This window comes from Chamaea fasciata, unplaced genomic scaffold (assembly GCF_029207755.1).
Source record: "Chamaea fasciata isolate MVZ Bird 193981 ecotype frontalis unplaced genomic scaffold, bChaFas1.0.hap1 SCAF_279, whole genome shotgun sequence".
NCBI classification, from domain to species: Eukaryota; Metazoa; Chordata; class Aves; order Passeriformes; family Sylviidae; genus Chamaea; species Chamaea fasciata.
The window spans coordinates 22501-42312 of record NW_027094364.1 but is presented as its reverse complement, the minus strand read 5'-3'; the positions used below and the strand labels follow the sequence as shown (position 1 = coordinate 42312).

The following is a 19812-nucleotide window of genomic DNA, read 5'->3' as shown; positions in this document are numbered from 1 at the left end:
TGTCACCCCTCCCCTGTGTCTGTCACCCCTCCCCTGTGTTTGTCACCCCTCCCCTGTGTCTGTCACCCCTCCCCTGTGTCTGTCACCCTTTCCCTGTGTCTGTCACCCCTCCCCTGTGTTTGTCACCCCTCCCCTGTGTCTGTCACCCCTCCCCTGTGTCTGTCACCCTTTCCCTGTGTTTGTCACCCCTCCCCTGTGTCTGTCACCCTTTCCCTGTGTTTGTCACCCCTCCGCTGTGTCTGTCACCCCTCCCCTGTGTCTGTCACCCCTCCCCTGTGTCTGTCACCCTTTGCTGTGTTTGTCACCCCCTTTCCCTGTGTCTGTCACCCTTTCCCTGTGTCTGTCACCCCTCCCCTGTGTCTGTCACCCTTTCCCTGTGTCTGTCACCCTTTCCCTGTGTCTGTCACCCCTCCCCTGTGTTTGTCACCCCTCCCCTGTGTCTGTCACCCTTTCCCTGTGTCTGTCACCCCTCCCCTGTGTTTGTCACCCTTTCCCTGTGTCTGTCACCCCTCCCCTGTGTCTGTCACCCTTTCCCTGTGTCTGTCACCCCTCCCCTGTGTTTGTCACCCCTCCGCTGTGTCTGTCACCCCTCCCCTGTGTCTGTCACCCTTTCCCTGTGTCTGTCACCCCTCCCCTGTGTCTGTCACCCCTCCCCTGTGTCTGTCACCCTTTCCCTGTGTCTGTCACCCCTCCCCTGTGTCTGTCACCCTTTCCCTGTGTCTGTCACCCCTCCCCTGTGTCTGTCACCCCTCCCCTGTGTCTGTCACCCCTCCCCTGTGTCTGTCACCCCTCCCCTGTGTCTGTCACCCTTTCCCTGTGTCTGTCACCCCTCCCCTGTGTCTGTCACCCTTTCCCTGTGTTTGTCACCCCTCCCCTGTGTCTGTCACCCTTTCCCTGTGTCTGTCACCCCTCCCCTGTGTCTGTCACCCCTCCCCTGTGTCTGTCACCCCTCCCCTGTGTCTGTCACCCCTCCCCTGTGTCTGTCACCCTTTCCCTGTGTCTGTCACCCCTCCCCTGTGTCTGTCACCCCTCCCTGTGTCTGTCACCCCTCCCCTGTGTCTGTCACCCTGTGCCACCTCTGTCCTCACCCCGATCTCTGCTGTCCCCCCGCAGAGCCCCTGACCCACAGCAGCCCCTCGGTGTCCCCCACGCCGCTGCCCACGCCGCCCCCGGCCCTGCTGCCCGCGCCCCCTCGGGCCACCACGCTGTCCCCAGCGCCCACCGCGGCGGCCACCACCTCGCCACCGCCAGAAGCCACCACGGAGCGAGGCCACCCCACCGGCAGGAGTGTGACCACAGCCGGCCCGGCCACCAGCGCGCCCCGGCACGGCCACAAGGCCACCGTCCTGCCGCTGGCCACCGCGCCCGTGGTGGTGGCGGCCACCGGCCAGCCGGGCTACGGCGAGTCCGGCAGCGCCGAGGGCAGCGGGGACCAGGACTTGGGGACCAGCGGTGACCAGGAGTCCAGCGGGGCGGGATCCGCCGGTGAGTGCCGCCCCCCGGGAGGGGCTCCGTGGTGGCCGTCGCCGCCCGGAGGTGTCACCTGGGTGTCCCCCCAGGTGAGGAGGAGGAGCAGGAGGAGCCGGAGGAGGTGACGGCCACGCCGGCCATCGAGAGGGCCACGTGCTACAACAGCGCCCTGGGCTGCTGCTCCGACGGCAAAACCGCCGCCGCCGACGCCGAGGGGAGCAACTGCCCGGGTGGGTTTGGGGCTGCGGGGAGCTTTGGGGTCACTTTGGGGTCTGGAGTTGGGATCTGTCAAGGTGGGATGACACAGAACTGCCCGAGTGGATTTAGGGCTGGGGGAAGGTTTTGGGTCACTTTGGGGTCAGGAATCGAGGATTTCTCAGGGTGGGATGACACAGAACTGCCCGGGTGGGTTTGGGGCTGGGGGAAGGTTTGGAGTCACTTTGGGGTCTGGAGTTGGGGATTTCTCAGGGTGGGATGACACAGAACTGCCCGGGTGGGTTTAGGGCTGGGGGAAGGTTTGGAGTCACTTTGGGGTCAGGAATCGAGGATTTCTCAGGGTGGGATGACACAGAACTGCCCGGGTGGGTTTAGGGCTGGAGAAAGGTTTGGGATCACTCTGGGATCAGGAATCGGGGACCATGTCCCAGATTCTTCCTCACTGAAGTTCCTTCCTCGTCCCTTGGGGTTTCCAGTGGGACAACTCCTTTTCCTCTGGGAAAACTTTCCCTTTTAACCCATAAAGGGCTGTGTATGTTTGAAGGGAAAGGGGAAGGGGAAAGGGAGAGGGAAAAGGGAAAGGAGAAGGGAAAAGAAGGGGAGAGGGGAAGAGAAAAGGAAAAAGGAGAAAGAGAGAAAAAGGGATATGGGAAAATGGAATGGGAAAAGGGGAAGGGAAAAGGAAAAAGGAGAGGGAGAGAGAAAGGGACAAGGGAAAGGAAGATGGAAAAGGGAAAGAGGAAAGGGAAAAGGGTAAAGGAGAGAGAAAAGGGAGAGGGAAAAGGTGCCAGGTGTCCCTGGTTTCCAGGCCTGGACTCCCTGTGCCAGGTGTCCCCCGTGTCCCCAGCCCCTGTGTCCTTGTAGGACACCAAAGAAAGATGAGAGACTCCAAATATTTCAGGAGGCAAAGAGCACAGAGAAAAGGCTTTTGTTGTCTGATCCTTACTGCCTTTTATAAGGTGTTCTGATAGAGACTTAACATGATTGGGGTGAAGAGGAACGACACCTCCCTGATCCCGTGGGTTAAACCAGAGAAACAGCCAAACCCCGCCCGGAGAAAGGTCGTTTGGAGAGTTGTTTGCCGGGATTGTTTTGAGGAGAAACTTTCTTGAGGAATCTTTCCTTGGGGAAAAAGCCAGCAGCTGCCAGGCAGGCTGAGAATCCCTCAGGCCCAGGAACATCAGGGCCGCACCCCGGGCATGCCCCACGGGGCTCTCCATCTCTTCATCTGTTGAGTCTCTTAATCCGTCCACAACTTTGATAAATGTTTCATCTGTCCCTTGTCTAACACCAGGAAAAAGAAATTTCTTGTGTGGGTTGGTGCCACCAGGGGTTTGAGGAGGTGCAGGTTGGGCAGCGCCTTGAGTGTCGCCTTAGCGCAGCTTTGGGTGATGGTCGGGGCTGTTCCTGAGGGGGTCCAAATTCTTTTCCAAAAATTTTGTGATGTCAAATGAGACCTGCCACCATCCCCGCCGTAATGGTGTGCCAATATCTGAGTGGTGTGTCCTGGGTGTCCTCTGGGTGAGTGTCCTCTGGGTGAGTGTCCTCTGGGTGAGTGTCCTCTGAGTGTCCTCTGGGTGTCCTCTGAGTGTCCTCTGGGTGTCCTCTGGGTGTCCTCTGGGTGTCCTCTGGGTGTCCTCTGGGTGTCCTCTAAATATCCTCTACTGTCATCTGAGTGTCCACTGAGTGAGTGTCCTCTGAATGTCCTCTGGGTGTCCTCTGAGTGTCCTCAAGTGTCCTCTGGGTGTCCTCTGAGTGTCCTCTGGTTGTCTTCTGGGTGTCCTCTGGGTGTCCTCAAGTGTCCACTGGGTGTCCTCTAAATGTCCTCTAATGTCATCTGAGTTTCCTCTGAGTGAGTGTCCTCTGAGTGTCCTCTGAGTGCCCTCTGAGTCTCCTCTGGGTGTCCTCTGAGTCTCCTCTGGGTGTCCTCTGGGTGTCCTCAGGTGTCCTCAAGTGTCCTCAGGTGTCCTCTGGGTGTCCTCAGGTGTCCTCTGAGTGTCCCCTGGGTGTCCTCAGGTGTCCTCAAGTGTCCTCTGGGTGTCCTCAGGTGTCCTCTGGGTGTCCTCAGGTGTCCTCAGGTGTCCTCAGGTGTCCTCAGGTGTCCTGTGGGTGTCCTCAGGTGTCCTCAAGTGTCCTCTGAGTGTCCTCTGGGTGTCCTCAGGTGTCCTCAGGTGTCCTCTGGGTGTCCTCAGGTGTCCTCAGGTGTCCTCAGGTGTCCTCTGGGTGTCCTCAGGTGTCCTCAGGTGTCCTCAGGTGTCCTCAGGTGTCCTCTGGGTGTCCTCAGGTGTCCTCAGGTGTCCTCAGGTGTCCTCAGGTGTCCTCAGGTGTCCTGTGGGTGTGCTCGGGCGTCCCCACGTGTCCTCTAACGTGTGTCTCTTGTCCCCAGCGGTGCAGGGCGCTGCTCTCCCGGCCGGCGCTCGCAGGACCCGTCTGGTAACAGCCGCCATCACCAGCCCGGCCTTTGCCATCCGCCCGCACTAACCCTTCCATGGCCGTGTCCCCGTGTCCCCACTAACCCGGCACTGGCACTACCCCCACACCGCCATCCCCCCGTTTCTCTCCCCCCTCAGGGATTCCCGGAGTTCCCCTCCTCGCCCCCTTTTTTCCCAGCTCAAGGGTTTTTCTTTGGTTTGTGTCCCCTTCCCTCCTTCCCCTGCAGCCACCAAGGTGTTCCAAGGGGTGCTGATCCTGGAGGAGGTGGAGGGCCAGGAGCTCTTCTACACCCCGGAGATGGCCGACCCCAAATCCGAGCTCTTCGGGGAGACGGCGCGGAGCATCGAGAGCGCCGTGAGTTCTGTCCCCGTCCCCGGGAAATCCGGCGAAAGGGGGGATCCTGCCGCGCCCTGGAGCCCCGGGATCCCGGGATCCGGGCTGGGAAAGCCTTCCACCGGGGAAATCCGGCGAAAAGGGGGATCCTGCCACGCCCTGGAGCCCCGGGATCCCGGGATCCGGGCTGGGAAAGCCTTCCAGGATCACCAAATCCTGCCCAGCACTGTTCCCTCCCTGTCACCGGGTGGAGAGTCAGGATGTTTCCATGGCAGGATCCCCATCCCAGGGTTTTCCCGTTAACCAGGATATTCCCTTTCCTGCTCCACTCTGCTCCTCACCACGGGGATGGTTCATTATCCCACTTGATTTATGGATCCTTTCACATAAATCCTCGGAACATTTGGATCCTTCTCCATAAATCCTGTGGATTTATGTGCCCTAAAGAACAGGGACCGGCTGGAATTGTCACAGCACATCCCTGTCCCAGAAGCAAATCCAAGCCTGGCTGAATGTCAGGATGTTTTCCAGGCAGGATCCCCGTCCCAGGATTTCCCCTTTAACCTGGCTCTTCCCTCCCCTCCTTCCCAACCCAGCTGGACGAGCTTTTCCGCGGCTCTGACGTCAGGAAGGATTTCAGGAGCATCCGAGTGCGGGACCTGGGCCAGAGCAGCGCCGTCAGGGTCATCGTGGAGGCTCATTTTGACCCAGGTGGGGTGGGATTCCCGGGGAATTCCCAGCGGGAATTCTGCCTGGAGGAACCCCTGTGGTGAGGGGAAGGAAAGTGTCCTGAACTTCAGCGGGATCGGGTCTTTTATCCCGCAAAAAAATCCCCAAAATTGCGCTGTGAGCAGAGCTGCACCCTAGGGAAGAGGGAAGGGTTTTCCTTGGGAAAGGAGGGTTGTTTTCCTTGGGAAAGGAGGATTGGTTTCCTTGCGAAAAGAAGATTATTTTCCTTGGGAAAGGAAGATTATTTCCCTTGGAAAAGAAGATTATTTTCTTTGGGAAAGGAAGATTATTTTCCTTGGAAAAGAAGATTATTTTCTTTGGGAAATGAGGATTATTTTTCTTGGGGAAGAAGGATTATTTTCCTTGGAAAAGGAGGGTGATTTTCCTTAGGGAAGAAGGGTTGTTTTCCTTGGGAAAGAAGATTATTTTCTTCGGGAAATGAGGATTGTTTTCCTTGGAAAAGGAGAATTTTTTTCCTTGGGGAAACAAGAATTGTTTTCCTTGGGAAAAGGAGAATTATTTTCCTTGGGAAAGGAAGATTATTTTCCCTGGGGAAATGAGGGATTTGTGGAGGTGACGGCAGGGAAATTCCCGCTGGAATCCTCACCGTTTCCCCCTCCTTTCCCCGGGATCAGCCACGTCCTACACGGCCGCCGACATCCAGGGGGCCCTGCTGAAGCAGATCCGAGCTGCCAGGAGAAAAACCATCCTGGTGAAGAAGCCGCAGCAGGAGCACGTGAAATTCATGGATTTCGGTGAGTGCCCCGGGGCTGGGCCGAGCCCCCCCGGCTGGATTTGGGGAGTTCACAATTCCAGGGGGGCCCTGCAAAAGCATCCGGAGAGAATTGTGGAATGTTTGAGGGTGGGAGAGAGCTTAAGGATCGTCTGGGTCCGGATGGTGGCCTGGGGTTTTCCCTGGGGACAGGGCGCTCCAGCCTGGCCTTGGAAAATCCCAGGGATGGGGCGGCCTCGGACTGCCCGGGAATTCCATCCCCACCCTCGGAGTGGAATCTCTGTGCCCGGGTGGGTTTTGTCCTCAGGAAAAGCAGGAGAGGGTTTAAATTCCCGTGTTTTCCAGGGAAGGGAGCCCACCCTGGAATTGCAGGGGTGCGGGGCACTGGGGGATCCCTCCTGCTGCAGTCCCTGTGGATTTCCCAGGAAAAGTGGGAGCAGGGACAGGCACAGGCACGGCCCCACTGCCAGCATCTCAAAACCAACCCCAAATGTGTGCAGTTTGAGGCCTTGGAGGGTGCAAATTCCTCCTCCAGGAGCAGGCTGGCTGCTCCTCTCATAGCCCAGAACTAAACCTAAAACTAACCCTGACCCCAAACCCAACACTAACCCTAAAACTGACCTAAAACTAACCCTGACCCCAAACCCAACACTAACCCTAAAACTGACCTAAAACTAACCCTGACCCCAAACCCAACACTAACCCTAAAACTGACCTAAAACTAACCCTGACCCCAAACCCAACACTAACCCTAAAACTGACCTAAAATAACCCTGACCCCAAACCCAACACTAACCCTAAAACTGACCTAAAACTAACCCTGACCCCAAACCCAACACTAACCCTAAAACTGACCTAAACCTAACCCTGACCCCAAACCCAACACTAACCCTAAAACTGACCTAAAATAACCCTGACCCACACCTGACCCTGACCCCAAACCCAACACTAACCCTAAAACTGACCTAAAATAACCCTGACCCAAACCCATTTCTGATCCCAACACTAACCCTAAAACTGACCTAAAACTAACCCTGACCCACACCTGACCCTGACCCCAAACCCAACACTAACCCTAAAACTGACCTAAAACTAACCCTGACTCCAAACCCAACACTAACCCTAAAACTGACCTAAAACTAACCCTGACCCCAAACCCAACACTAACCCTAAAACTGACCTAAAACTAACCCTGACCCAAACCCATTTCTGATCCCAACACTAACCCTAAAACTGACCTAAAATAACCCTGACCCACACCTGACCCTGACCCCAAACCCAACATTAACCCTAAAACTGACCTAAAATAACCCCAACCCCACCCCAACCCACACCTAACCTACACCTGACCCTAAAACCAACCCAGACCCAACCCCACACCCGACCCTAAACCTAACCCATAAATAACCCAAAACCTAACCCATAACTAACCCGAAACCTAACCCACACCTGACCCCAACCCTCTGCTGTGTTCCAGACTGGATCCCCCGGCTCTTCACCACCACCATCACCACCACCACGGCCACCACCATGGCTCCTGCCACCACCCGCCACGTCCCTGTGGCCACCACAGGTCCTGCCACCACCCGCCGTGTCCCCGCGGCCACCACAGGTCCTGCCACCACCCGCCGTGTCCCCGCGGCCACCATGGCTCCTGCCACCACCCGCCGTGTCCCCGCGGCCACCATGGCTCCTGCCACCACCCGCCGTGTCCCCGCGGCCACCATGGCTCCTGCCACCACCCGCCGTGTCCCCGCGGCCACCACAGCCCTGGGCCAGCACCTGGAGCCGTCGGGCAGAGCCGTCCCCAAGGCCGTGGGCAGCACCAGGAGGCCCAGCCCCAGCTCCGGCAGCTCCGGCAGCTCCGGCAGCTCCGGCAGCAGGAGGAAACCCCCCGGCCCCACCTGGCAGCCCCCCGGAGCCCCCCGGCCCTGCCAGTCCCAGCCCTGCCTGCACGGCGGCACCTGCCAGGACCACGGCCAGGACTTCACCTGCAGCTGCCCCGCGGGGCGAGGAGGGGCCGTGTGCGAGAAAGGTGGGTGCTGGTCCCCGGAAAATCCCCAGTTCTGCCTCTTCAGTGGCATCCCCGCCCCTCGCAGCGGGCAGGGACGGCACCGAGCGTGCCAGGTTTGGTGAAAGTCAGTTCCCGCCCCTCGGAGCGGGCAGGGACGGCACCGAGCGTGCCAGGTTTGGTGAAAGTCAGTTCCCGCCCCTCGCAGCGGGCAGGGACGGCACCGAGCGTGCCAGGTTTGGTGAAAGTCAGTTCCCGCCCCTCGGAGCGGGCAGGGACGGCACCGAGCGTGCCAGGTTTGGTGAAAGTCAGTTCCCACCCCTCGGAGCGGGCAGGGACGGCACCGAGCGTGCCAGGTTTGGTGAAAGTCAGTTCCCGCCCCTCGGAGCGGGCAGGGACGGCACCGAGCGTGCCAGGTTTGGTGAAAGTCAGTTCCCGGCCCTCGGAGCGGGCAGGGACGGCACCGAGCGTGCCAGGTTTGGTGAAAGTCAGTTCCCGCCCCTCGCAGCGGGCAGGGACGGCACCGAGCGTGCCAGGTTTGGTGAAAGTCAGTTCCCGGCCCTCGGAGCGGGCAGGGACGGCACCGAGCGTGCCAGGTTTGGTGAAAGTCAGTTCCCAGCCCTTTGCCATCATCCTCTGTGCCAGGTTTGGTGTAAATTGATTCCCACCCCTGTGCTTTGGGAAAGGACTCCTGACACTTTAGGGTCACTCCAGGGGCTCTGGGTGGGCTCATTCCCAAAAAAACTTCATCCCTAAAGCCGTCGCCTGGAGCTCTCTGAGCTGTGGTTTAATGGGATTTGGACTCCAAAATCCCTTGGAAAACGTCAGTGGGGTTTCCAGCCCTGTTGGTTTAATGGGATTTGGACTCCAAAATCCCTTGGAAAACGTCAGTGGGGTTTCCAGCCCTGTTGGTTTTGAAGGGATTTGGACTCCCAAATCCTTGGAAAACTCCGGTGGGCTTCCACCCCTGTGGTTTTAATGGGATTTAGCCTCCAAGATCCCTTGGAAAACGTCAGTGGGTTTCCAACCCTGTAGGTTTAACAGGATTTGGACTCCCAAATCCCTTGGAGAACATCCCAAAATCCGGGAGTGATGGATGGGAATGTGTCAGCCGGGGTTTGTGGAGGAGAGAGAAGGAAGGAGCAGGAGTTTGGAGGAGCTGTGGGAGCACAGGAAGGTTTTTAACCGCGAGGAACTGCTCGGGAAGGAAACAATCCCCACTTCCAGAGGGTTTTTGTGGGGAATGGCATCACCAGAGGGGCCTGGAGGGATGATTTCCCAGGAATGTGATCTCAGAGGGGGAGCACAGGCAGGAGAACATTCCCAAATCCCTGCCGGGCGCTCACTGCCGTGTCCCCTCCTCGACCCCGCAGCCATCAGCTACTTCATCCCCAGCTTCGGGGGCAAATCCTACCTGGCCTTCAAGACGATGAAGGCTTACCACACGGTGAGGATTTCCATGGAATTCCGGGCGCTGGAGCCCGCCGGGCTGCTCCTCTACAACGCCCAGAAGCACGGCAAGGATTTCATCTCGCTGGCGCTGGTGGGCGGCTTCGTGCAGCTCAGGTGAGGAGGGGGGAATTTGCATCCCAAAAAGCCTCAAAGTGGGTAAAAATCGGGATTTTTTTTTTTTTAGCTGGGGTGGGGGGCGGGGGGGATGTAGCTGGAAGGAGCTCGGTTCACTCCTTTCAGCTCAGAACTCTGCCGGTGTCAATTTGAATTTCAAAAAAAGCTCCCGAGGTGTGTGGGAGGTTGTTTGATTTGAGAGATCTTTTTTTGGTGAGTTTTAAAAAAAAAAAAAAAAACTGGGAGAAGAAATGAGGAGAGAGAGGGAGGGGGGAAAAAAAGGACAGGGAGGAAAACGCCCGGAGCGGGGTTTTTGTTTTTTTTTTTGAGTGGCTTTTTTTGGTATTCCAAAATCCAACGGGATGGGTTTGGAGTGAGGGGAGGAGGAGGAGGGCAGAGCAGAGGGAGGGATGGAAGGAAAGAGGGAGAGAAGGAGAGGTGGAGAGGAAGAGAAGGAAAAAAAGAGGGAAGGAAAGAGGGATGAAGAGACAGGGAAGGAGGGGAGGAGAGAAGGAGAGGGAAAGAGAGAGAGGGAGAGAAGTGGAAGGAGGGAGGGAAAGAAGAGAAGGATGGAAAGAGAAGGAAGAAGGGAAAGAGGAATGAAGAGACGGAGGGAAGGAGGGAAGGGGAAAAGGGGGAGGGAGAGCAGAAGGAGAGAATGGAGAGAAAGAGAGAAGGAAAGAGGGAGGGAGGGAGGGAGGGAGGCACAGGGTCTCCAGGCACTTGCAGTGCCACCTCACCCCTGGCAGTGCCCAGCTGGCACTTTTGGGCACACCCCGTGGTTTTGGCAGGTCTAACACGGGCTCGGGCACGGTGAGCAGCTCTGGGCTCACTCCCCGTGGTTTTGGCAGGTCTAACACGGGCTCGGGCACGGTGAGCAGCTCTGGGCTCACTCCCCGTGGTTTTGGCAGGTCTAACACGGGCTCGGGCACGGTGAGCAGCTCTGGGCTCACACCCCACGATTTTTGGCAGGTTTAACACGGGCTCGGGCACGGTGAGCAGCTCTGGGCTCACTCCCCGTGGTTTTGGCAGGTTTAACACGGGCTCGGGCACGGTGAGCAGCTCTGGGCTCACTCCCCGTGGTTTTGGCAGGTCTAACACGGGCTCGGGCACGGTGAGCAGCTCTGGGCTCACTCCCCGTGGTTTTGGCAGGTTTAACACGGGCTCGGGCACGGTGAGCAGCTCTGGGCTCACTCCCCGTGGTTTTGGCAGGTTTAACACAGGCTCGGGCACGGGCACGGTGAGCAGCCGGGTGCGGGTGCAGCCGGGCCGGTGGCACCAGCTGGAGGTGACGAGGAACCGGCGCAGCGGGGCCCTGGCCGTGGACGGGGAGCCCCAGGTGAGCGGGCACAGCCCCCCGGGCACCGACGGCCTCAACCTGGACACCGACCTCTTCATCGGGGGAGCGCCCGACGACATCATGGCCCAGTGAGGGGGACGCCGGGCACGGGGGGGACGCTGGGGGGGTGGCACTGGGCGTGGGAGGGTGGCACTGGGTGGCACTGGGCCTGGGGGTGGCACTGTGACACTGTCCCTTGAGTGTGACGCTGCCTCATGAGGGTGACACTGCCTCTGTGAATATGATGGTGACACTGCCCCGTGAGGGTGGCACTGCCCTGTGAGTGTGACACTTCCCCATGAGTGTGATACTGCCTTGTGACAGTGACACTGCCCCGTGACGGTGACACTGCCCCGTGAGGGTGGCACTGCCCCTGTGAGTGTGACACTGCCCCATGAGTGTGATACTGCCTTGTGACAGTGACACTGCCCCGTGACGGTGACACTGCCTCATTACGGTGACACTGCCCCTGTGAGTGTGACACTGCCCCATGAGTGTGATACTGCCTTGTGACAGTGACACTGCCCCGTGACGGTGACACTGCCCCATGAGGGTGACACTGCCCCGTGATGGTGACACTGCCTCATTACGGTGACACTGCCCCTGTGAGTGTGACACTGCCCCATGAAGGTGGCACTGCTCTGCAAGGGTGACACTGCCCCGTGACAGTGACACTGCCCCGTGACAGTGACACTGCCCCATGAGGGTGGCACTCCCCCACGAGAGTACCAAGCCGTGGACACCCCCCATCCCCGATGTCCCCTCCGCCCCCATTGTCACCCTGTGCCCCCCACCGCCCCCCCCGTCCCCCTGTGCCCCCCACTCCTCACCCAAAGACCCCTTGGGGACCCCGCGGTGCCGCCGTGTCCCCGCAGGGTGGCGGAGCGCACCGAGGCCGCGGCGGGGCTGCGGGGCTGCGTGCGCCTGCTGGCCATCAACGACCGCGTGCACGAGCTGCGCCAGGGCCGCGGCGACGTCCTCTACGGCAGCGCCGTGGGCCAGTGCGGCCACGACCCCTGCCAGCCCAACCCCTGCCACCACGGCGGCACCTGCCGCGCCAGGGACGCCGAGATGTTCCACTGCCAGTGCCCCGAGGGCCGCACGGGTACGGGCACGGGGCGCCGGGGCGGTTTGGGGTGCTTGTCCGGTGGTGGTGGGTCGTGGGGGTAGAAGGGCCTGGGGGTGGTCGTGCCCTAAATAGTGTCACCTTTAGGGGAGTTAAATGATGTCCCCCCCGATGTGTTTTAGGGGTGTGGTGCCCCTCTGTTTGTGGGGTTGGCTGTGGGGGAATTCTGCACTGGAGCAGGGGTTGGGCACGGGAATGATCTTTGGGCACGGGAATCTTCCTGGGGGGACATTGAGGACCTGGGGGATGTGGGGGACGTTGGGGACACAGGGGCCATGCGGGACATTGAGGACATCGGGGACTTTGGGGACATGGGAGACATTGGGGACATGGAGGACATCGGGGACTTGGGGACATGGGAGACATTGGGGACTTGGGGACATGGGAGACATTGGGGACATGGAGGACACGGGGACATTGGGGTTGTGGGGGACACTGGGGACATGGGGACACTGGTGACGCTGTGGACATGGTGTCAGCGGGGCCGTGTCTGTGGGGTGGGTGACACTCTGCCCGTCCCCCCGCAGGCCCCACGTGCGCCTTCGAGCGGAACCCGTGCGAGCCGTCCCCGTGTCACCCCTCTGCCACCTGCCTGGTGCTGCCCGAGCGGGGAGCGCTCTGCGCCTGCCCCATGGGCCGGGAGGGCGAGTTCTGCGAGAGAGGTGGGGCCTGGGGACATCCCCGGCCGTGTCCCCAGCCCGGGGTGGCCTTTGGGACACGGGCCGTACCCGCTGTCCCTGACGCTGTCCCCTCTGTGCCCCCTGTCCCCTCTGTGCCCCCTGTCCCCTCTGTGCCCCCTGTCCCCTCTGTGCCCCCTGTCCCCTGTGCCCGCTCTCCCTGCTGTCCATGACACTGTCCCATCTGTCCCCACTGTCCCTGACGCTGTCCCCTCTGTCCCCACTGTCCCTGGCGCTGTCCCCTCTGTGCCCTCTGTCCCCACTGTGCCCACTGTCCCTCACACTGTCCCCTCTGTGCCCTCTGTCCCCACTGTGCCCACTGTCCCTCACACTGTCCCCTCTGTGCCCGCTGTCCCCTCTGTGCCCACTGTCCCTGACGCTGTCCCCGCTGTCCCCTCTGTGCCCACTGTCCCTGACGCTGTCCCCGCTGTCCCCTCTGTGCCCACTGTCCCTGACACTGTCCCCTCTGTGCCCGCTGTCCCCTCTGTGCCCACTGTCCCTGACGCTGTCCCCGCTGTCCCCTCTGTGCCCACTGTCCCTGACACTGTCCCCTCTGTGCCCGCTGTCCCCGCTGTCCCTGACGCTGTCCCCTCTGTGCCCAGTGACGGAGCAGGACCAGTCCGTGCCCTTCCTGCCAGAGTTCAACGGCTTCTCCTTCCTGGAGCTGAACGGGCTGCAGAGCTTCGTGCCTGACCTGCAGTGAGTGACAGGGACGGGGACATGGGGACACGGGGATGGGGGACAGGGATGGGGACACAGGGATGGGGACACAGGGACAGGGACATGGGGACACGGGGATGGGGGACACAGGGACAGGGACACAGGGACAGGGATGGGGGCACAGGGATGGGGACACAGGGATGGGGACATGGGGACACAGGGATGGGGGACAGGGATGGGGGACATGGGGACACAGGGATGGGGGACAGGGATGGGGATACAGGGATGGGGGACAGGGATGGGGCACAGGGATGGGGACACAGGGATGGGGACATGGGGACACAGGGATGGGGGACAGGGATGGAGGACAGGGACATGGGGACACAGGGACAGGGACAGGGACATGGGGACACAGAGATGGGGGACAGGGATGGGGACACAGGGACAGGGACATGGGGACACAGGGATGGGGACACAGGGATGGGGGCACAGGGACAGGGCTGGGGCACAGCCCCACCCCACAGCATCAGGGACATCCCCCACCTGTCACGTCCCCACCCCTCACCTGGCAGGGCTGGCATTTCTGCCACCCCCCCTCACCTGTCAGGGTGGCCCCAGGGGAGGCGGGCAGGGGGCAGGGCAGGACGCCCCTAACCCGTGTCCCCCCAGGGAGAAGATGACCATGGAGCTGGTGCTCCTGGCCAAGAAACCCGACGGGATGATCTTCTACAACGGCCAGAAGAGCGACGGCAAAGGGGACTTCGTGTCCCTGGCGCTGAACCGGGGACACCTGGAGTACAGATACGACCTGGGCAAGGGCCCCGCCGTGCTCAGGTGAGCCCTGCCCGCTCAGGACACCTTTCCGGCCCCGCCTTTCCACCTTTCGAGGGCACGGATCTCACCTCGGAGCTTTCTTGTCTCGTCTTTTTTGTTCCTCCCTCCAGGAGCAAGGAGCCGGTGCCCCTGGACACGTGGGTCAGTGTCCAGCTGGAGAGGAGCGGCCGCAAGGGCGTCCTGAGGGTCAACAACGGCGACAGGGTGACGGGGGAGTCCCCGGTGAGCTGGGGAGGGACCCCCAGCCCTGCCCGGTCACCTGGGGCAGGCGTTCCTCACCTTCCCGGGCTTTAAATTGTGAATTTGGGCGTGGAAAAGTGGAATTCCTCAGGGTCCTGGGCTTTAAATTGTGAATTTGGGCGTGGAAAAGTGGAATTTCTCACAGTCCCGGGCTTTAAATTGTGAATTTGGGCGTGGAAAAGTGGAATTTCTCACAGTCCCGGGCTTTAAATTGTGGGTTTGGGGATGGAAAAGTGGAATTTCTCAGGGTCCCGGGCTTTAAATCAAGGCTGTAAGGGAGGAAAAGTGGAATTTCTCAGGGTCCCGGGCTTTAAATTGTGGATTTGGGGGTGGAAAAGTGGAATTTCTCACGATCCTGGGCTTTAAATTGTGGGTTTGGGGGTGGAAAAGTGGAATTTCTCAGGTTCTTGTGGCTATTCAGAGGAAAAGTGGAATTTCTCAGGGGCAGGGTGATGGGGGAGTCCCCGGTGAGTTGGGGGCTCAGCCCTGCCCTGGGGCAGGCATTCCTCACCTTCCTGGGCTTTAAACTGTGGATTTGGGCGTGGAGAATTGGAATTTCTCAGGTTCCTGGGCTTTAAATCGTGGCTGTGAGGGTGGAGAAGTGGAAATCCCCGCATTCCTGGGCTTTAAATTGTGGATTTGGGCGTGGAGGAGTGGAATTTCTCAGGGACAGGGTGATGGGGGAGTCCCCGGTGAGTCGGGGAGGAATCCCAGCCTCTCCCCATCCCCTCGGGATTCCTTCCCTCCCGTTTTCCAGGAAGCTGAGGAGGCAGGAAAAGCCCTGCCCGCTGCAGAGCCCGTCCCTAAAATCCCCCCAGAACCTCCGAAAAAGGGATTTCTCCTCCCCTCACTCTCCTCTTTCCCAACTCCTCTGCCAGCAGAGCAGCTCCCCGGGGTGACAGTGACCCCGCTGCCACCTCCTGCCACCTCCTGCCACCTCCTGCCACCTCCTGCCACCTCCTGCCACCTCCTGCCACCTCCTGCCACCCCCAGCCCGGCCGGGACACAGTGTCCCCCCCCCCCCCGATGACCCTTTTTATTTATTTGTTGGTTTGTTTTGGGGTTTTTTTTCTCTCTCCCTTTAATTTTCCTTTGTCTTTTTCCCTCCCCTGCTGTCTGGACCCCAGAAATCCCGTAAGGTACAGATAAGTATGAGCCCAGCCACGCCTCCATCTCATCTGCCATTGGCACCTCGTTGGGTTTTGGGGGTTTTTTTGTGTTTTTTTTCCATCCCGATGTCAGTGTTCCACCCCCCCCCCGACTGAGGATCCCTGTAGTTTAGAGCTGCTCATTCCTTCATTCCCAGCCGGCTGTTGTCACTGTTTTGTTTCAGCAGCATTTCAATTAATCCGGTCATATTTTATTTTATTTTATTTTATTTTATTTTATTTTATTTTATTTTATTTTATTTTATTTTATTTTATTTTATTTTTATTTTATTTTAATTTTAATTTTAATTTTATTCTCATTTAGATAAATTCCCATTAACGTATATTCTCATTTTGATAAATTCCCATCAGATAAACTCCCATTCACATGTATTCTCACTCAGATAAATTCTCATTCAGATAAATTCTCATTTAGATAAATTCCATCAGATAAACTCCCATTCACACATATTCTCATTTAGATAAATTCTCATTTAGATAAATTCTCATTTAGATAAATTCTCATTTAGATAAATTCCATCAGATAAATCCCCATCAGATAAATCCCCATCAGATAAATTCCATCAGATAAATTCCATCTGATAAATTCCATCAGATAAATTCCATCAGATAAATCCCCATCAGATAAATCCCCATCAGATAAATTCCATCAGATAAATTCCATCTGATAAATTCCCATTCACTCATATTCTCATGTAGATAAATTCTCATGTAGATAAATCCCCATCAGATAAATTCCATCTGATAAATCCCCATTCACTCATATTCTCATGTAGATAAATCCCCATGTAGATAAATCCCCATCAGACACCCCCAAGGGAGCGCGCCCGGGGTGTCCTGCAGCCCCAGGCGCTGCTGCAGGCTGCCTCGGGGCTGCCCAGGTGTGTCCTCACCGTCTCCTGTCCCCGCAGGTGCCCCACATGGTGCTGAACCTGAAGGAGCCGCTGTACGTGGGGGGAGCCCCCGACCTGGCCCGGCTGGCCCGAGCAGCTGCCATCGCCAGCGGCTTCCAGGGAGCCCTGCAGAGGGTGAGGGGCAGCCCGCGGTCACCTGGGGCAGCCCGGGGTCACCTGGGACAGCCCGCGGTCACCTGGGACAGCCCGGGGTCACCTGGGCCAGCCCGGGGTCACCTGGGCCAGCCCGCGGTCACCTGGGCCAGCCCGCGGTCACCTGGGACAGCCCGGGGTCACCTGGGTCACCTCCAGGGTCACCTGGGACAGCCCGGGGTCACCTGGGACAGCCCGCGGTCACCTGGGACAGCCCGGGGTCACCTGGGACAGCCCGCGGTCACCTGGGTCACCGCAGGGTCACCTGGGACAGCCCGGGGTCACCTGGGTCACCACAGGGTCACCTGGGACAGCCCGGGGTCACCTGGGACAGCCTGGGGTCACCTGGGACAGCCCGGGGTCACCTGGGCCAGCCCGCAGTCACCTGGGACAGCCCTGGGTCACCTGGGCCAGCCTGCGGTCACCTGGGACAGCCCGCGGTCACCTGGGCCAGCCTGCGGTCACCTGGGACAGCCCGGGGTCACCTGGGACAGCCTGGGGTCACCTGGGACACCGCAGGGTCACCTGGGACAGCCCTGGGTCACCTGGGACAGCCCGCGGTCACCTGGGCCAGCCTGGGGTCACCTGGGTCACCTCCAGGGTCACCTGGGACAGCCCGGGGTCACCTGGGTCACCGCAGGGTCACCTGGGCCAGCCCGGGGTCACCTGGGACAGCCCGGGGTCACCTGTGTCCCCCACAGTGTCACCTGGGTGTCCCTCCCCCGATCCGTTTTCCCCTCCCTTTGCGGCTGTTCTCCCCCCTGACCCGTTTTCCCCCCCGCAGATGTCCCTGGGGGCGGTTTCCCTGCTGCAGGAGCAGAACATCCGCAGCGCCCGGGACATCTCCCCGTTCCGGGGCCACCCCTGCACGGGCGGTGACAACCCGTGCCGCCACGGCGGCCACTGCCAGCCCAGCATGGGCTCCTACCAGTGCCACTGCCAGCGCGGCTTCGCGGGGACACACTGTGACAAAGGTGGGCGCGCCGCGCCCTGGCGGGCTGGGCGTGGCACGGGGGGCTGGGGGGGACACGGGGGGCTGGGGGTGGCACAGGGAGGAGCGACACGGGGAGCTGGGGGTGACATGGGGGACTGGAGGTGTCACACGGGACTGGAGGTGACACGGGGTCTGGGGGTGGCACAAGGGACTGGAGGTGGCACAGCTGGAGGTGGCACCGGGGGCTGGAGGTGGCACAGGGAGCTGAGGGTGACATGGGGGGCTGGAGGTGACACACGGGACTGGAGGTGGCACAGCTGGAGGTGGCACCGGGGGCTGGAGGTGGCTGGAGGTGGCACAGGGAGTTGGAGGTGGGACGGGGAAGGTGGAGGTGGCACAGGGGGCTGGAGGTGACACAGAGAAGGTGGGGGTGACACGGGGAGGGAGGTGACACAGAGAAGGTGGGGGTGACACGGGGAGGGAGGTGACACAGAGAAGGTGGGGGTGACACGGGGAGGGAGGTGACACAGAGAAGGTGGGGGTGACACGGGGAGGGAGGTGACACAGAGAAGGTGGGGGTGGCACAGGAGGCTGGAGGTGACACAGAGAAGGTCTAAGTGACACAAGGGAGGTGAAGGTGGCCCAGGGAAGGTGGAGGTGACACAGGACACTGCAGGTGGCACAGGGGGCTGGAGGTGGCCATGGGTAGCTGACGGTGGCCCAGGGAAGGCAGAGGTGACACAGGGAAGGCAGAGGTGACACAGGGAAGGCGGAGGTGACACAAGGAAGGCGGAGGTGACACAAGGAAGGCGGAGGTGACACAAGGAAGGCGGAGGTGACACAAGGAAGGCGGAGGCGGCATGGCGGACCGGAGGTGGCACAGAGGGTTGGAGGTGGCCCAGGGAGGCTGGATGAAAAACCTGGACAGCGTCCTGTGGAAGTTCAGCCCGTCCAGTGAAGTTTCCCATGGGAACGAGCACAGACCAGGACGGCAGCTCCCTTTCCCACCTCCTGCCCGTCTCCCCTCAGTGATCATCGAGAAGGCGGCCGGGGACGCCGAGGCCGTGGCCTTCGATGGGCACACGTACCTGGAGTACCACAACGCTGTCACCAAGAGGTACCCCGCCCCGAGAGGGATTTGGGCAGGAACATGGGATCCAGGAGCTCCAAACCGGGCTGGATATTCCTGATCCTGCCCTCCAAACCGGGCTGGATATTCCTGATCCTGCCCTCCAAACCGGGCTGGATATTCCTGATCCTGCCCTGCAAACCGGGCTGGATATTCCTGATCCTGCCCTCCAAACCGGGCTGGATATTCCTGATCCTGCCCTCCAAACCGGGCTGGATATTCCTGATCCTGCCCTGCAAACCGGGCTGGATATTCCTGATCCTGCCCTGCAAACCGGGCTGGATATTCCTGATCCTGCCCTCCAAACCGGGCTGGATATTCCTGATCCTGCCCTCCAAACCGGGCTGGATATTCCTGATCCTTCCATCCCTGAGCTCCCCCTGAGCTTCTCCAGGCTGGAAATTTCTCCTTCAGATTCCTGGCCCACTGTTGCTCACTGGGAGAGGCTTTGGGATGACATCCCGTGTCCAGCTGCCTCTCCCATTCCCGGTTTTCCAGCCTCTCCCATTCCCGGTGTCCCAGCGCTGTGGGGTGGGTGTGTCCGTGTGGAGCCCTGTCTGTCTGTCTGTCTGTCCGTCCCTCTCTCTCTGTGTCTGTCCCCTCTCAGTGTCGCTGTTTCTCTGTCTCCAAAAGCCGCCTGAGCAATGAGATCCCGGCGTAAGTAACGGCCCTGCCTCGGTCCCACTGTCACCACTGTCACCCCACGGCCCCATTGTCACCCCACGGCCCCACTGTCACCCCATGGCCCCATTGTCACCCCAAAGGGCCTGCCACGTCCCCATTGTCACCCCAAAGGGCCTGCCACCCCCGGCACGTCCCCATTGTCACCCCAAGCCCCAGGGCAGGAGCTGGGGGGAGGATTTCGGGGCCTTCCCGTGCCAGAATTTCCCAAATATCCGATTCAAACCCGCCCTGAGGCCGTCCCCTCCCCTGTCCCCCGGGGCTGTCCCCGTCCCGTCGGGGGTTGACGGGGAGCCCAGAGTTCCCTCCCGAGCCGCTTCTCTGCGGGCTGAGCCCCTTTCCCAGCTCCTTGCCGTGATCCCGCTCTCCCCGGCTGCCAGAGGGGTTTCCATCATCCCTGGGACAATTCCCATCGCCCCAGGGTGAGCCTGCTCGGAGGAGGAGGAGGAGGAGGGAGAGGAAAGGGAAAGGGAAAGGGAGGAAAAG

General features: G+C 60.0%; 1 protein-coding gene across 1 annotated transcript in view; it reads left to right on the top strand.

Annotated features, from left to right (window-relative positions):
* The window catches only part of AGRN (agrin), a 71632-nt gene that overhangs the window by 44082 nt on the left and 7738 nt on the right, over nt 1-19812 (top strand). Inside the window, exons 17-33 of the mRNA XM_066208495.1 lie at nt 1114-1485; nt 1560-1700; nt 4346-4473; nt 5049-5163; nt 5817-5936; nt 7392-7949; nt 9299-9491; nt 10704-10919; nt 11706-11935; nt 12484-12618; nt 13236-13332; nt 13963-14127; nt 14238-14349; nt 15495-15506; nt 16448-16564; nt 17367-17556; nt 18546-18633. Coding sequence (XP_066064592.1) covers nt 1114-1485; nt 1560-1700; nt 4346-4473; nt 5049-5163; nt 5817-5936; nt 7392-7949; nt 9299-9491; nt 10704-10919; nt 11706-11935; nt 12484-12618; nt 13236-13332; nt 13963-14127; nt 14238-14349; nt 15495-15506; nt 16448-16564; nt 17367-17556; nt 18546-18633 — 2989 coding nt within the window. The remainder of the gene's footprint in view (nt 1-1113; nt 1486-1559; nt 1701-4345; nt 4474-5048; nt 5164-5816; nt 5937-7391; nt 7950-9298; nt 9492-10703; nt 10920-11705; nt 11936-12483; nt 12619-13235; nt 13333-13962; nt 14128-14237; nt 14350-15494; nt 15507-16447; nt 16565-17366; nt 17557-18545; nt 18634-19812) is intronic.